At 43.5% G+C, this 17,644-nt stretch overlaps 1 protein-coding gene across 1 annotated transcript in view; it reads left to right on the forward strand.

Moving 5' to 3' along the window:
• Positions 1 to 17,644, forward strand: part of SAE1 (SUMO1 activating enzyme subunit 1) — a 74,317-nt gene that overhangs the window by 18,347 nt on the left and 38,326 nt on the right. The window contains exons 3-6 of the mRNA XM_079906808.1: positions 2,009 to 2,182; positions 4,365 to 4,507; positions 5,979 to 6,078; positions 16,929 to 17,034. Of these exons, the coding sequence (XP_079762934.1) occupies positions 2,009 to 2,182; positions 4,365 to 4,507; positions 5,979 to 6,078; positions 16,929 to 17,034 (523 nt within the window). The remainder of the gene's footprint in view (positions 1 to 2,008; positions 2,183 to 4,364; positions 4,508 to 5,978; positions 6,079 to 16,928; positions 17,035 to 17,644) is intronic.

Raw genomic sequence — 17,644 nt, forward strand, 5'->3', positions numbered from 1 at the left:
TAAACTTACTTAATTCTCTAGGTGGTGAGGAGTCATTGAAGAGTTTCAGATGGGCGAGGGTTGACCAGCTTTGGGCTTTCTGTAGATCACTAATACTGTGTAGACTGTGGTTGGCACAAGATATGGGGCAGAAGACTACTTAGAAGGCTGCTTTAATAGTTTAAGTGAGAGATGAAAAGGGTCTGTGGAATGACAGTGGGGATAGAGATGGCGAGAATCACCGAGAGGTGAGAGATGCTTCGGTGGTATAGTCAGTAGGATTCTATATGGGAAAGCAAGGAGGAAGTACAACAGTTGACACTTACTGTAAGTGCTGGACGCTGTTCTAGGAGCTGTAGTTGTAGTATCTCACTTAGGCCTCAAAACAACTCTGAGATGTAGGGATTATCATTCCTGCTTTACACATAAGAAAACGGAGGAAAAGGAAGTGAAGTATTGGCCCGCCCAAGGTCACAGCAGTTAGTGGTACTACCAGGACCCAGGCGGTCTGACTCCTGGCAGAGGCCATGCGCTTAGCCACGTCACCTGGTGGCTGCTATCAAGGAAGTGTAGAGGATAGGAAGACCAGGTTTCTGGCTCTGGTGACTGGATGTGTCAGAGATGTCTCTGTTAACAGAGACAACAAACATAGGAATTGGATTATGATTGACCCATGGGATCTCCAGGAGGAACTTTCTGGTGGGCAGTTTAATATAAGACTCAGATGGATCAGGAAGCAATCTGTACCAGTAAGAGCAATTTGAGAAATAACAGCAGATTTTGGTAGAAACTATAAGGCATGGAGTTGGTTTATGGAGCTATATAGAGTGAAAAGATGAATGATTCCGAGGTGGAATCCTGAGAACAGCTGCACCTAAGAGGGCCCATATAGAAACTGGAATGTCCAGCGTGGGAGAAGGAGAGCCGGGAGCTGTGAGGCCAAGGAGTGGGGCACAGGTAGTACTGACTCCCCTGGTGGAGTGATTAGCAGTGCGTCGCTTTTAGTAACGTCCTCATTTTACATGTGATTCCCTCATACTCACTCAAGGTCACACATTTAGGTGGTTGAGCCAGGATTCAAATCATGGCTGTGAATCCAACCTGAATTATCCCAGAGCATGGCTTTTAACCACTATGATGTACGATCTCGCTGTGTGTGGTGAGATCCCTGGGATGGGATGGGATGGGTCAAGCGTGTACTGTTAGAGGGCTGGCCTTGAACGGGAGGAGGACCAGCTCATTTGCTTGGAGGAAAGATAGTAAGGGAGAGTGTATACTGTGGATAGTTGGCAGGAGAGGAGGATTACTTCTGTTGAACCCAGTCTTGGTGAAGGTGGCGGGGTCATCATGGAGATTCATGATTAAATTAGATGTTTGATGTGTGAAGAAATGCATTTTGAACAGTGGAATCTGTAATCCTACTGGTGGCTGTCAGGTGACTATGTTATCTGTCTTTGAGGCTCTCTTCTGCTGACGTCCAGCCTTATGAGTGAAATTATCCCTCTTCTCCAACCTCTGCTCAGCTGTCCTCCTTTCTGAGTTCTAACTGAATTTAAGAGTTCGTTTCAAACATTCTTAACTGTGTCTAATTTTTGTGTTGGTCTGATTTTAAACCACTTGTAGGCAGGGACTACATCCTTTAAATTACTTACGTCTCTCTCTGATTGCTTAGAATTGGGCACATGGTAGGGATTTGGTCAACTCTTAGCACTGATGATTATGTCATTTTGTTAGCAGTTAAACATTTACTTAAGAAAGCATGGACTTCTTTTGTTTAGAGTGAATTTTCATTATAAACACAAGGGGGTGCTCTTTAACCATCAGTGCCCAGTTTAAAAAAAAAAAAGTTCAATGTCTATTTTAAAGCCTTAGAAGGAAAGAGTATAGGGAGTCTGCGCTGGGCAGACTCCTATAGCAACAGTAGTACTACAATTAGATGGTAGATGTTTTAGTTATTCTTTAAAGTGGAAAAGTTCATTTGTTTTTCCCTCGAAATTCAAGTATTTAAAAAAAAAATTATTATTCCTAGGTATCTCCAGAAGACCCCGGAGCCCAGTTCCTGATCCGTACTGGGTCTGTTGGCCGAAACAGGGCCGAAGCCTCTTTGGAGCGCGCACAGAATCTCAACCCCATGGTGGATGTGAAAGTGGACACTGAGAATATAGAAAAGAAACCTGAGTCGTTTTTCACGCAATTTGATGCTGTAAGTTTCATAGAGAATGTAAAGTCTGCTTCAGGAATTCAGCAAATTAAAGCACTAGTTGTATGTATACTAGGTACACTGGCGCATTAGAATCTCAAATCTGAGCTTTTTCCCAAGTAAGTTTTGAAGCTGTTTCATTCTTTAGTTTTAATATATTGCCCTAGTAGATTGAAGTCTTATATTGCTTAGTGTACATGCCTTATTAGTGTATTGCCTTAGTATGCTGAGTGTGTCGGTAGGCAGATCCAGTCTGTTGAATCTGCGCTGGCTGCTTGTGAGTTGCTGCCTTTTGGTTTCTTCTTTGGGCATATTTTTCCCAAGACCAGGTTTTATCATTGGTGTTTTGTCTTCCTTCCAGAATTTTTGCACATAGCTTCTATACATTTTATTGCAAATGTTTTCTTCTGAAAATTTAACAAGTTGGTGAATATCTGTAACAGAGTCTTTTTTTTGTTGTTAGAAATACCAGACTACAGCTTGTGTTTTGTCTTTAAGAAGAGCACACCTGATCTTGGTCTGTCTCTGTCTCTTTCTTGCACACAGGCACTTTGACCATGTTGCCATGGTTAACTAGACAAAATCACTGTAGTATTAAGCCAAACGAGGCATATCCAGCCTCATTTGATTACACTGCCAAATCTTTGCAGAGGTGAAAGGATAAGTTAAATTCTGTTTCAGTGTCTGTGACCTTTCAGACATGGCTCCCTGTACCCTGGAAAAGCTTAACAAATGTTGGATAACCGTGCAATAGTCACAGATGATCTACTTGTTTTTTAAATGAAGGGCCCATTACGTGAGAGGTTAGAATTTGGGTTTGGTAGTTTTGTTTTTCACACTGTTGTATTTCATATGTGCATCTGTTCAAATGTGGGCTTGGAATGATGGATCATCTGTGCATCTTGTCCCTTAAAAAATTTTTTTTATTCTGTTTTGTAAGTCCAGGTATTGGAACATTTTCCATTTGGACATAAGTCATCTCTTCATTTCTTTATCCGTAGTAACCACATTTGGTTTACTCTAGGTGTCCTTTGAACTTCTAGCAACTAGAAGCTTTATTAGAACTGAAGCATGGGGCTGTTGCTTGTATAACGCATGTGCACAGGGCAGGCGTGACTTCCTCATATTTGAGCCACGTTTGACTGGTCTTCATAGGTTTTCACGCTCAGTTTTGACTGCAGGGCTCCATTCGGTCAGTTGATTGCATGTTCAGCTGCACCTGTCTTATCTTTTCGATTTGACTTTTCCTCGGGTGACTGCATCCTTTGAATGGCAGCAGAGACACACGTTGCTCTGTGAGCGTTATTTCAATATTCAGGCTGCCAGACAACAGCAAGAGGTTTATCAAATGAAAATCCTTTTGAAATTTCTTCTCCAACTTTCTATGTTCAGAAGAAAACATGTGCAATTTAGAAGTTGTCTTCTTGGCCCTGATCACAAAGCTTCTCCCGAAAGGTCGTGTTCTGTGCATTAAAACTTAGCCATTTCTAATACCTCAACTTACTGGAACACAACTTAGAGGCCTCAGAGCAACATTGATAATTCCACTGAGTGAATCACCGTCTCATTGTCTAAGTCTGAATGGGAGGTCACTTGGGCTGTAACCTTTTCTTTTGTCCTTAAATTCAGATAAAGTTTCACATCGAAAACTGTGGAAAAATAATCTCAACAGGACTTGTTTATTTTCTTTATCTTAACATATCAGTCAAAAGAAGGGGGAAAAATGCCCTTGTATTTAAACATGACCTTTGGGTAAATTTAAAAAACTGGTTTTGTTTCTTGCTGTAGCTTATTCAGATATTAATAGATTTAATGATTTAGAAATAACTTCCTCTAAGTTATATTATTGTCTTTTCCTTTTCCTGAAAACTGTGAAATGTGGTTTATATATGTTCATGGTTTAGGGGAAATAAATTCATCGAGTGCCTTTTACTTAATAGCTAAACACGTTTCATTTTGGTTGCAGAAGGTGAAGTGACTGTCTCATGATTTACATTTTCTACACACTGAAACCTGCAACTTTTCTTTTGTCTTCTAACCATAGCATCCAAAGAACCTGTTGTACCAGTTTGAAACTGGCTTTAGCCATGCCCAGAGAGACTGTTCATTAAGGTGTATTTAGACATCAGGGCGGTGATTCACAGTCTGCACAACTCACACCCAACCACTTTCATTCTTTCTGCAGGTATGTCTGACTTGCTGCTCCAGGGATATCATAGTTAAAGTTGACCAGATCTGTCACAAAAATAGCATCAAGTTCTTTACGGGAGATGTTTTTGGCTACCACGGATACACGTTTGCCAATCTCGGAGAGCATGAATTTGTAGAGTAAGTCTGGGGAGAGGAGGAGAGAACATAAAGCCTTTTCAAAATGTAGTTCTATTTACTGGTAGGAAATGAACCATTTAAGGAAAGTATTTAACTATAATACTTAGAACTTTGGGAAACCAATTCATTAACAGCTTACTGAATATATAGATTGTGTGCTCAGAATTATAGGAGATGTGGCCCCTGCCTTCCAAATTGATGATCTCCTCTAGAGCATGAGGAAAGCAGTTCTAAGGTGATCGAAACACACCATGTGGGTATCTGATCAGTTTGGACTTCAGGTGGTGAAGCCACACTTTCTATTCAGGGAGAACCTGCTCGGATTGTAAACATTTGTTCCCCAGCTGGGGCTTGCGAGTGTTCAGGTTGAGAGATGGTAAAATGAGTACTAGTTGGATGGGCAGCTCTGCAGGCACACTCAGCCAGAGTCCACCTTGGAAAAGCTCCAAGGTCTAGAGACTGCTCTGGCAGAACAGACAGACCTCCTCTCATTTTGAACACTGAGGTTCCAGACCATGGTGATTCTCACATAATGAGACCTGCAGTGTTTTGAACTTGTAGCTTCTAGATGAAAGATGGCAGATGATACCAGTGCTGTGAAACTACAAGAGTTGGTTTTGGGGCTGTAACTTTTGACCACCACCCTTGCCGATGAGAGGTAAAGAGAGACCCTGTGTGGTAGGTGAAGCCTCCTACCAAGAGTCAAGAACTGCTCTCTTTCGTTCAGCTTCTTAGGCAAGTCACTGAACTTTCTCCAGTCTGCAAGTTTCTTGCCTGTAAAGTCGAGATGGGGGAAGGACAAACATGTTCAAAATCTCTTGTATCTCTTTTTTTTGCGGTATGTGGGCCTCTCACTGTTGCAGCCTCTCCCGTTGCGGAGCACAGGCTCCGGATTTGCAGGCTCAGCGGCCATGGCTCACGGGCCCAGCCGCTCCACGGCATGTGGGATCCTCCCGGACTGGGGCACGAACCCGTGTCCCCTGCATCGGCAGGCGGACTCTCAACCACTGCACCACCAGGGAAGCCCTCTTGTATCTCTTATGTTTTATGACTTTAAGAAAATCTAGTTCTTTGGGCACCTTATAAATGGATAAAGAAGTCACAGTAGAGAAAAGAAGGCCAGATTACTTTAATGTGAGCTCCCCATGGCAGAGAGGAGGAATTGAGTTCAGCTCTTTATTTCACGATTCAGGTGGAACATTTACAAAGTTTATTGAGAGTATACTATGTGCTAAGCAGTGTGCTAAGCAATTTGTTATTTCTCTTCTGATAATTCTTCAGGGATTATTATTCCCACATAGCAGGTCAGTGAGGCATCAGGTAGTCAGTGGCCGGGCTGGGATTTGAGCCAGATCTGTATGAGCTTTTGCTCTTAACCACCATCCTATTCAGTGAGCCACTGATGCTCTTTTTGTTCTCATGGCATGATTCATAGGGTAGAACTCGATTCCCTCCCCTTGTCACCCTCTAGGGAGAAAACCAAAGTTGCCAAAGTTAGTCAAGGAGTAGAAGATGGACCTGATACCAAGAGAGCCAAACTTGATTCATCTGAGACAACCATGGTCAAAAAGGTATGTGGAGGAGAGGGGTGGTGTCAAGGGTCAGAAGCCCTGGGGCTTGTAGGCTATGGGCCATAACCATTGCCAGCAAGGGAAGCAAGCATGTAGTCCTGAAGGGGGGCAGTCTGGACAGACTAGGCCAGCGCTTGTCCCATTTAAAGGGGCAGCTGTGCTTGGTGCCAGCCGGCTGTTGCTGTGAGGGAATGTGGACCTAGTGATGTCAGATGTGATTTTTCAAGAGAATGAGAAAGAAAGATTTTTTTTAATATGCTCTGTCCCAAACTTTTTAATACCGGCAACCTTTTTGCATGCTGTTTCCATCCACCCTGTAGAGACTAAAGAGGACACGCCTGCAAGACTTACCTGCTCTGTGGGCCACAGATTTGCGCCTCTGATGTATGGAGCAGCGTCAGAAAGACTGTTTCTCAGCACAGCCCCTTACTCTTTTTTTTTTTTTTTTTAAACTTAGGTCACTTTTATTATTGCTACATCTGTTTTTTTAATTATTTATTTGGCTGAGTCAGGTCTTAGCTGTGGCATGCGGGATCTTTTGTTGCGGTGCACGGACTTCTCTCTAGTTGTGGCACGTGGGCTTTAGAGCTCAGGCTCAGTAGTTGAGGTGCGCGGGCTTAGTTGCCCCGCAGCATGTGGTATCTTAGTTTCCCCACCAGGGATGGAACCATGTCCCCTGCATTGGAAGGCGGATTCTTAACCCCTGGACCACCAGGGAAGACTGCACTCTTATACAAATTTTTTTTTTTTTTCAGATTGATAGACAATTTAGTAAGGTCCTAAGTGGGCAGGGAGACAGTTTAAACTTGAATTGCTTAATTGCTTTTTTAAAATAAAGTTTTTGGTTTTTTCCTACCAAATAACCTTTTAAGAAGAAAGGTCTCAATGTTGACAAGTGTTATCAGATGTGTATATATATATATATACATATATATATATTTTAATGTAGTTTATGTTAGGGGCTTAGTCTCTACTAGGATTGGTGCTGTAATTCATGTTATAGAAAGAGGACTGGAAAGGGAATCAGTAGACAGATGATGGTTTTGTAGCTAGTGTTGGAATTTGAGAAGGGAATTCATGCGATGGGGAAAAAAACAAGATGAAGTGGCCAGAATTGGTTTTGTTGAACCGAGAGGAAAGACATGGCCAAGCCCTTATTTACTCTTTGCTTTGTAGATCTAAATGTTGAGAAAGAAAAACAGCTGGTCAGGGTGTCGAGTTAAAACTGCTCTAAAGGGGGGATTCTAAGAGTGCAGAAACCACAAAAGAGACTGCAGAAAACCACAAAAGTGGAACTCTTTTGAGTTTCCAGCAAGGCTGCGTTGGAGATTTTCTTTTCCTTGCTCTTTATGTTTGTATTGGAATAGTTTGATGCTGTGAGTGTAATACAGAGGAATTATTAAGCCCTAATTTTAGTGTCTATTCACAGGACCATAATTATCCGGAGTGAACATTGGTGTTTTGGCCAAAACTTGGGTCTTTTTCTTTCTTCCTTTCTTTCTTTCTTTTTGAGGCCCAGTCAAGCTTTATCTGAATAGCTCCGTGAGTTTGGTGGGGGAGATAAATTGTTAACTAAGGGAGGAGTACAAAAGCAGCTTTGTGGGTGCTGTCAGTTTATAAATCACACCCTCTTACAAGTGTGACACTTGGCCTTGGTGTGAAGGGTTTTATGGCTTAAGGGCCTTCTCTGATTGAGGCAGGTCTTTCACATTCAAATGCAGAGAGCCCTAGCTTTGTTTGCCCTTCACAGCTGGAAGTTTCCTGGGAGTCAATTCTGATGGTGCCCACTGGGGCAGATCTGGAAACCTCTTTTGGGAGCCACTTTAGCTAGCTATGAGGAGAATGTGGGCAGCCCTGGCAGGCACTCGGCGGCCTTTGCGTACCATTCCTAGGGCTCTTCAGTCACACAGCTCTTTGTGTGGCCTCTTCCTACTTGGGGCCCAATTTGAAGGTATCAAAATATTCCCCAGCTGACATTGTTAGTCAGCTGTTTCACTGGGACAATTCAGGCTTGGATTCCAACCCTGAGCCCTTAAGGTTCCAAGGCATTCAGTGCATTCCTGATGACAATCCCTGGGATTCCAAACCTTGTCTTTGTGCAGCCTCACCGAGAGCGCTGTGGAAGGACCGGGCTGAGCAGGGTCTGGGCCTTGGCTTTGCCACCTTGCAATAACGCGCCGACTCCATTTTGGCAGGGACTACTCCACGATTTCGAAGTTTTCCTCCAATTCAAAAATCCCTTGATTTAGATTCTGCCCTTTCAACTAGTTGGGTTATGCTCAGCGTGCAGGATGGGGGTGGGGAAGCAACCACTTCCCGTTTCCTGTGAAAGGCTTCTGGTTAGGGTTCCCTTCCCCTCCCCCTTTCCCTTAGGCTCAACCCAGTGTTGTAAAGCCACTTTTGCTTCAAGGTACACATTGTGCTCCTAAATTAGAAACGTTAAAAAACAAAGAGGAAAAACAGAGCTTGTGGTTTTCACACCGTCTAGGAAGACACTGGCTGGGCCTTTCTAGCACCTGTGCCATCATGATAAATACGGCAGTGGGAAAATGCCCAGCCCAGAGATAGGCATGCAGTAGTAGATTGTTTGCTTCCTTTGGTGCCCAGGAGAAGTGATGAGACAGATTTCGTCAGAAACAGGTGTTGGGCACAGACCTGATGTGGGCTCTAGTATGCAGTAGATAAAGGAGATTGCAGTGGTTTTGTGATGAGGAAGTGTCCGGAAAGGCTTCCCAGAGGAAGAATTGTTCGAGTTGGCATGTGAAGGACAGTCTGCCAAGCACCAAAGCCAGGACCGGCATCCAGTCACAGGAAATAGGGTCAAGAAAAGGCACAGCTGTCGAGACGGAGTGACTCTGGCTTCCTCGCTCCAAGCAGCAAGCCCTTGCTGTATCTGCGAGTTGCAAAATGCCTGCTGTGGAGAAGGCACTGTATTGGGTGCAGGGAAGCAAATTAGCCCTCTTGTCTCCGTTTACAGCTGACACTAAAGCCAAGAGAAGTTAAGGAATCCCGCCCAAGATCACACAGCAGTGTAAGAAGGAAGGAATAGGTGGGGAGAGAGCATAGGCAGTGGCGAAGGGCACAGGCGCACCTTACCACCCACAAGGTGAATCCCCTTGGAGTTTCTAGGATAACTTGAAGTTTTGTGAGGATGGTGGGATGAAGTATGTGAAAATTGGGATCACTCCAGAAAACTTTAAAAAGCCACCAGCGTGCTCCCGTGCTGCTGCTCATATTTCTTTATTGTTAGGGGGCTGCCCGATAGGAGTAGATAGATGCCTGGTGGTGGGTACTCTCCATAATAGCTCTTTAAAGATTAAACATAAAGTAGGATTTGCTTCTGACATGCTAAGAAACCACAGATTTAATTTTACCACTGCTTCTGATGTAGTGGGTGGCTAATTTGGGCACCGTAATCCTTTTTTCATGAATTAGTTGTGAAATTCCACAGTTGAGGAGTGATTCATTATTTTGATTTCCCCCTTTGTGAGCAATTTGTTGACAATTCTCTCATCCTCCTCTCACCCCCATCCTTAAAGCATCATTCCTGATGACTGACTATTGTAGTTCCTCCTCTTTCCTGTGGCACGTTGATTTGTAATGCTGGCTACACCTCAGATTACTTGTCAGGGTCTCCCTCATTAGAGTTGAAGCTCCATACGGGCTGGGCAGTTCTGTTCGCTGCTTTGTTCCTAGTGCGGTACCCCGCACACTTGTGTTCAGGCGATTTTTTTTTTTTAAATAAATTTATCTATTTATTTTTGGCTGCCTTGGGTCTTCTTTGCTGCGCATGGGTTTCCTCTTGTTGCAGCGAGTGGGGGCTACTCTTTGTGGTGTGCCAGCTTCTCATTGCAGTGGCTTCTTTTGTTGCGGTGCATGGGCTCTAGGCACGTGGGCTTCAGTAGTTGTGGCACGCAGGCTCAGTTGTGGCTCGCGGGCTCAGTAGCTGTGGCTCGCGGGCTCTAGAGCGCAGGCTCAGTAGCTGTGGCTCATGGGCTTAGTTGCTCTGCGGCATGTGGGATCTTCCCGGACCAGGGCTCGAACTTGTGTCCCCTGCATTGGCAGGTGGATTCTTTTTTTTTTTTTTGCGGTACGCGGGCCTCTCACTGTTGTGGCCTCTCCCGTTGCGGAGCACAGGCTCTGAATGTGCAGGCTCAGCGGCCATGGCTCACGGGCCTAGCCGCTCTGCGGCATGTGGGATCTTCCCGGACCGGGGCATGAACCCGTGTCCCCTGCATCGGCAGGCAGACTCTCAACCGCTGCGCCACCAGGGAAGCCCGGCAGGTGGATTCTTAACCACTGCGCCACCAGGGAGGTCCCCAGGAAATGTTTGTTCAGTGTAGTTGTGGCTGGTCCAGCATCATAATGTGACCCAGCTCTGGAGGAGATTATTGTCATTGTAAAACAGATTTATTCAGTTAACTTTCTTTGTGATCAAATAAATGGATTAATGTTGTAGTACATTAGTTCTCATAGTTCAGGTTATTTGAGCTGAGCTGAGAGAACAGACTTTTAAAGAAGAGAAGGTTCTTGGCTAGGAATATGTAGAAGTAAGTCATTGGGTTGCCTAGACCAGAACCTGCAGGCCAGAGAGGTTCAAAACTAAATTGTCAGAGAATCACTTGGTTCGGGTGAGGGGAGCAGGCAGGGAGGTGCAGGGTGCAAATCGCAGAGAATTTGGTGGACTGCTGATAGTAGGTTTTGCAGGTAGGACAGTTGTGGAGTGTGGGGTGGGTGCTGGTGGTGCCTTGTCTCACCTGAGAGAAGTTTCTTGGCTCTACGGATGAGGAAGAGGAGTCCCTCCCATCATCACAGCACAGTCTAGTCTTGTGTGTATGTGTGTGTGTGAGAGTGAGAGAGAGATATTCAATATACAAAAATCCCGCGACATCATTGCAAGTTATGGAACATAACGGTAAAACAAATACTATGCAACTTAAAAACCAGAACGTTCCCAGTACTGTTGTACCAATCTGGGTGTTCTTTCTCTGTCTTCTCAGGGCTGCTGGTACATTTGTGTGGATTTAATAAGGTATCCAGGAGGGGTGGATATAGCCCTGCTTGGCATGGTGTTTTGTCATGTGTTTGTAAATCTAAACAGTGGAATAAAGCTTATTAGGTGGTGTTGTAGGTATAAATTAAAAATGAAATTAAGAATAGTAGGGCTAGTCACCATGTACCCACCACCCAGTTTAAAGCATAAAACATTACTGATGTGATCGAGGCCCCCTGGTTATCGCTCGCCAGCATGAGCACCCGCTGTCGTCGGTTGTGGTTCTTATTCTGGGCATTTCTTCTCACTGCACGTGTTTGTTTTTCCAAGTAACATAGAATTGTTTGGTGTGCTTTTTAACTTCTTAAAAGTCGGTTTTGCGTTTTATGTTTGCTGCCGTGTGCTTCTTAAGAGCAGCTTTGCGTTTGTGAGGCCATCTGTGTTTGTGTGTGGTTCTGGGGCTTTGCTGTCCATTATGGTCGCCACCGGCCGCATGTGGCTATTTAAATTAAAATTAATGAAATTGAAAATAAATTAAAAATTCAGTCTCACCAGCCACATTTCACATGCTCAGTAACCACAGGTGGCTGGTGGCAGCCATATTGCAAAGCACCAACATGCAGAATGTTCTTGTCATCATTGCAAGTTCTCTTGGACAGCAAGCACTGCAGTTTTGTTTGTTTGTTTGTTTTGTTTTTGTTTTGACCATAGAGTATTTGCTGTGTGAAAACATTACTATTTATTTATTCTCCTATTAATGGGCATTTAGGTATATAAGGTTTTGCTCTTACAAATTGTGCTGCAGTCATTTTGTGTGTGTGTGTGTGTGTGTGTGTGTGTGTATAGATAATCTCCTTGGGTAAGTGTGTGATTTCTCTAGGATATAGGAGATTTAGGATGTGCACATCTTCAACTTTACCAGACCCCGAAAAATAGCTCTCAAGTAGTTTCCTCAATTTACATTCCAAACCCAGCAGCATGTAACAGTAACATTTGGTAACTTCAGGCTCTTTTGCCACTCTGCAGAGTGTGAAAACTGTCTCGGGTTGTGGTTGTCAGTTGTTAATATGCTTTTGAAAACTATAGTCTCTCATGAGTAGGTGTGGAAATTAGACCTAGAAATCTGTAGTTTGAAAGTTGTTTCAATTCTGATTTACATTCAGCTTTACATCCAGATCTGTATCACTTGTTATAGATGTTCAGCCTGATCTAAAAAGTAAAGTAGGTTCACAAGTCCCAAATGTGGAAAATACAGAACAAGTTGAGAAAATGTGAACCCTGTTACCCAGTGATGTCAGTATTCTTTTTATGCATGTACATAATAAATTAGAGCACTAATTAATATATATTAGTACATGCAAGACATGTATAATGATCTAATGTAATATATGACATACATATGTATTGTCTTTTCCTTTTTTCACTCCATATATTTTCATAAGCACTCCTCAAATCTTTATGCTTACTTTGGAGAGCATGATTCTATTCTATTCTGTTTATTTTTTTATTGACATATAGTTGGCGTACAATTGGAGAACACGATTTTGAATGGCTGTGTGTGTCGGTCTTCCCCTTTTTGCCTTGCCATCATCTATTGAGCCAGTTTCCTGTTGCAGTCTCCCACTATTCTAAATGGCCCAGCACAACCCCTTAATTTGATAGCTGATAGACTGTGTGGAGAATTCATCTTTATATTTATTGTTGGGCTTTTTGGCAAATGAAAAGCAGGTAGGTCCTGTCAGCTCAGGGGTATTTATTGAAAATCTAGTCCATTCAATGCTGTGCCTTTCACTGTGGTCCCTGCCTCAGGAAGCTGCTACCCATCTGAGGAGAGGGGATCAGTTAACGGTGTGAGAGGGCTTATTATTAGTCTTAACTAGACTCTCAGATTGAAATCCTCAAGGCCCAGAATCGTCAGAGGAGAAAATGGACAGTGGAGGGGAGTGGGTTAGGCATTCGAGGCAGAGGGATCCATGAGCCAAGGGCATGGAGGAGCGGGAGGGATGAGTGAGGTGTGAGAGTTACCTTCATTCAGGGGGGTGGTGGATGCTCCTACCTGGCAGGCACTGCTGGCTGCTTCATCTGAAAGGCTCTTCATTCCTTGAAAGCACCGTCGAGCGGGCTTTTTATAAACTCAATGCCAGTGAGGTCGGTAAGGCAAGCACCACCTTTTGCATCTGTGCTACTACGATAGGCAGCTTGGTTAAGTTTTGTTTTATTTTTAATAGTTATGAGCCATGATAGTAGACTTTGGGTACCTTGAACCAGAAAAGGGGGCGTTAATTGAAGGCAGGCTGGAGCAGCACAAGAAGCATGGAGTAGCTCCTGTGATCTGAGAAGGGGAAAGACCAGGGCAGCTGGGGAGCCTCGGAGGCAGCAGGGGTTTGGCCTTTCTCTTTAGAGCTCTGACATTAATGTGTCTCCATTTCCAACTTTCATACTCACGATTCCCAGGAGAAACAATCTGATGGGTCTGGCTTGGGACATGTGTCCACCCCTGGCTTTGTCACCTGTGGCTGGAGGGCTGGTACACATTAAAGACAAGGCCACAGGGGGTCTCCTCCTCAGATACCAGGAAACTTCTCTAAAAGTTGTCAGCCACTGACAGGCCCAAGAGAGGTTAATTCATTTGCCTAAGGTCACAAGTTAGTGGCAGAACTGAGTCTAATTCTGCCCTTAGAGTTGAGGGAAAGGGGCCTCTATCCTTGGCCCTGGTGCTATAGAAGGTCCCACTCTGGCCTTCCTCCAGCCATTCCCATGGGATGAAGGAGCTGCATCTGCCTGGATCTTGTAGCCTTCCTCCAGTTCTAGACCACATTCTGGATACCTGGACCCCTGGAATCTCCTGCCCAGATAACCCCAGGCTACTTCCCGGGCTTTTGTGGGCTTCTTCCCTGATCTGCCTCTGGAGTACAGACCTTGCCACAATGTCTGCATGCCTAGGCCTGAGGGGTGGATGTTTTGGGGGGGAAGGATGGGCAAAGCCTTTTGCAAAGTTAAGTGCAAAGCCCCTTGCATTTTGAGTCAGAGCCAGAGCGGGGAAAGGGTGCGGGTACGGCCTTCCCAGGGTATCTCGTTCTGGCACAGTACTCCCAAGGAGTGTGAGAATTCCAGATTTGAACCTGGTCTTCCAGGTGGTTATGAAGAAGGTTTATTTGTCAACGCAGGAGAATATAATATACTTAATAACTTATTAGTGTGATTTATAACTAAATATGTAGACATGGCTTTTCATTTGTACTCTTACCCTCAGGCCCTGAAAGTGTTAGCAGTGGGCCTGCCTGGGACTAAGACTGTAAAAACAACTTTTTTCCCTTCATTTGTCATATAATGGCCTAACGAATCAGTGGATTCTTAGCATTGGTCTTTGCCAGGCAAACTACCAAAATTCTGAATTAAGGTCTTGGTAGTTTCTGAAACCTGGTTAAGACTTTTCTTATTGTGATGGCATTTCCAGACCATACTGCTGATGGCTTGATCTGCATTGTAAGACTTGTTAAGAAGGGTCTGGCAAGTCTGTATCAGGCACTAAATGTCACTCCGCTAACTACGTGACTTACCTGTTAAGGTCAAACAGACCCATTGACCAAAAGGTTTGAGGGCAGTACAAACATCTTGTATGCCAGCTTTTACAATGGATCCAGACACCAAAGGAGTGATTATGGGGTGGCAGAAAGCCCCCTTGAAAACCACACTGTTTTATCTTCACCAGCAATTTGAACTTTCATCTTTCAAATCCATTACGGTCTTCAGCAAGCTGCCTGGTAGCTGATAGATCTTGGTTCACTTACCCTGCTAAATTGTAACTTTGTTGTCTTTTTTCTCTTTTATTTTTAAAATATCTGGGGTGTGTGTGTGTGTGTGTGTGTGTGTGTGTGTGTGTGTGTAGAGAAGACAGGAAGAAAGACGCACAGCTCTGTAAGTTTGAAATTATTTATACACTTACACACATATACCATCTTAAACTTGGTAAAAGTAGCCAGTACTGACAAAAATTTGAGAGTAAGGTGCTACCACCTTATTCCCAAATATTTCAGTCTGTATTTTCTCAAACAAGGCGTTCTCCTTAATCAGAAACCAACCATCAAAATCAGGAAATACACATGGGTACGTCGCTGCCATCTAATCCTCAGACCCCATTCCACCTTTACTAGTTGTTCCAATCATGTCCTTAACAGCAAAAGGATCCAGTTCAGAATCATGTGTGCATCTAGATTTTCATGACACCTGAAGGTTGCTAAGCCAGTTATTTTGTAAAATGTCCCTTAGTTTAGGTTCATCTGATGTTCCCTCGTGATTAGACTCTAGCTACACATCTTTGGCAAAAATATCACAACATGGATGCTTCTCATTGCATCCTGTGGTCTGGTGCATGGTTATCACATACCCCTTTACTGGTCATGTTAACTTCGATCATGAGTAAGATTGTTTGCCAGACTGCTCCTTTGAAAACAGTTTTTTTTCCCTGTGTGACTAATAGGTATTCTGTAGAGGGGTATTTTGAAAATATGTAAATACCCCATTCCTATCAAACTTTATTAATTAGTTAATTGTAGGTCTGTGGACTAATGGATCATAGTTTACTTACAGTATTATAGTCTATTTTTATCCTCAAATTGTTGTAGTATATTTATCCGCAGATTTGACCAGTGGAAGCTTCTTTAAGCTGGCTCCTATTACCTCTTGACATGGCCCATCATTCTTTGAGGACTTTCCTTGTTTCAGGCTCTTCTGTTCCTGCTGCCCCAGTTTTGAAATCAGTCATATCTCCAAGGAGAAATGTTTCTCTTAGTGGTGATTAGAAACCAAAATCTAGGTGTTAGATGTGCTCATTGCTATCAGAGTATCATTGCTTTTAGACCTTCTCAGTGGACACAGCAGGTAAATATTTGTATGTGTACACATACAAACACTTGCATCTACATTTATTTCTTTATCTGCCTATATATATAGAAAACGGGTTCATGCCAATAACTCTCACCACAGGCTTCATTCTCCTTTTCTCCTTTTCCATATTTCTAATTCTCTTCTTCTCTGACAGTGAGAAACCTGGCTCCCCAGATTCTCAGTGTAATTTCTTGTTGCATCAAGTCCTTGGATGTAATCAGTCTCCTGTTGCTGCCCTTGGGGATGCCCTTCTTACCCTGCCCTGCTCTGTCCCCTCCAACCAGGCCACCCAACCCCTCCACACACACACAGTTTCCCTGCCCTTCCTCAGTCTCAGCAAATGGCTTTTGGACTTAATTGTTTAGGAAAGGGAAAGGAAAACCATTTTCTCATTCATATTTAGTTGTTTATATTTAAAAATATAATTGTCTCTTGGCATTTTTTTGAGAAAATTTGATGTAGCTTAATAGGTTTCAACCATATTTCCTCCTACCACAGAGCTTTTGCAAATGCCATTTCCATTTCCACAGCCTGGAGGTTTCATTCCATCCCCTTTGCTTGTTTTTCTTTTCTGTTATTTATGAATATTGTTGTTTGTTTCTGTTTACTAATACAAAGAAAATTTATTGAATATCTTTAGATACACATTCTTGGTCACTTATGAAGGTATTTCCGTGGCGTAAATCACCAGAGTTCAAGAAAGAGCCAGAATGGAACTAGGTCTTTAGCTTTGCTCTGTCTTTCTTCAGTGCAGGGAGTACATGTCGTTGATTTCTGTGTCCCCAGTGCCCAGAGGAACACACAGTAAGTGCTCAATAAACATTTATTGGATTTGAATGGGCCTCAGCTTCTTTTAATGAACAGTAAACCTTACAGAATGACATTTCTCCTAGAAATGGTGAAGAGTTACTGCCTTGTGATTTAAAGCCAACATATTTTATCCCTAAGCAATTTTGTCTTTTTTCAACAGAAGGTGGTCTTCTGCTCCATCAAAGAAGCACTGGAAGTGGACTGGAGCAGTGATAAAGCAAAGGCAGCTCTCAAGCGCACAACTCCAGATTACTTTCTCCTTCAAGGTGAGGACTGGAAGCAGAGCTTCCCAGCGCGCGATTTGTGCTTTGATTTCTGCAGATGTGGCTGCAGAGGCCAGAAGGTTTCTTGAGGTTTGCCGTGAGTGGAGTTCCCCCTTAGCTGGTTCTCAGTGGCCTCTTAGAACAACAGAGTGAATGGAGAGGAGGCCTGTCACTGAGCTCTGGCTTCTTAACGATTTTTGCTTTTTTTATTATTTGTTGAAGTGAACTGCCCTCTCAAGTTGAGCCTGAGATAACAGTGCCATCAATCAAGCTCTTTTCATCACTGCTTTCCCTCTTCAGAGTTCTTCCTGGGCCTTAAAACCAGGCTTCCTCTCCTGAAGTCTTTTTCCCCACTCTCACCATCATTGCTGGTGTTCAGGGAGCATTGGCTAGGTATTGGTTGGCGTCTTAGTGTTCTTGTGCCTGGCACTTTTATTTTTTAATATTATTTTTATAATAATAATCATAAACATTGAGTGCTTACTAGCAAGAGCCATTGGGAGTTGATACTATTACTATCCCTACTTCACAGACAAGGAAACTGAGCACAGAGAGATTAAGGTTACTCGTGTTCTCACAGTAAGCCAAGTAAGTGTATAAATAACATCGGTTT

Source organism: Stenella coeruleoalba, assembly GCF_951394435.1.
Source record: "Stenella coeruleoalba genome assembly, chromosome: 20".
NCBI classification, from domain to species: domain Eukaryota; kingdom Metazoa; phylum Chordata; class Mammalia; order Artiodactyla; family Delphinidae; genus Stenella; species Stenella coeruleoalba.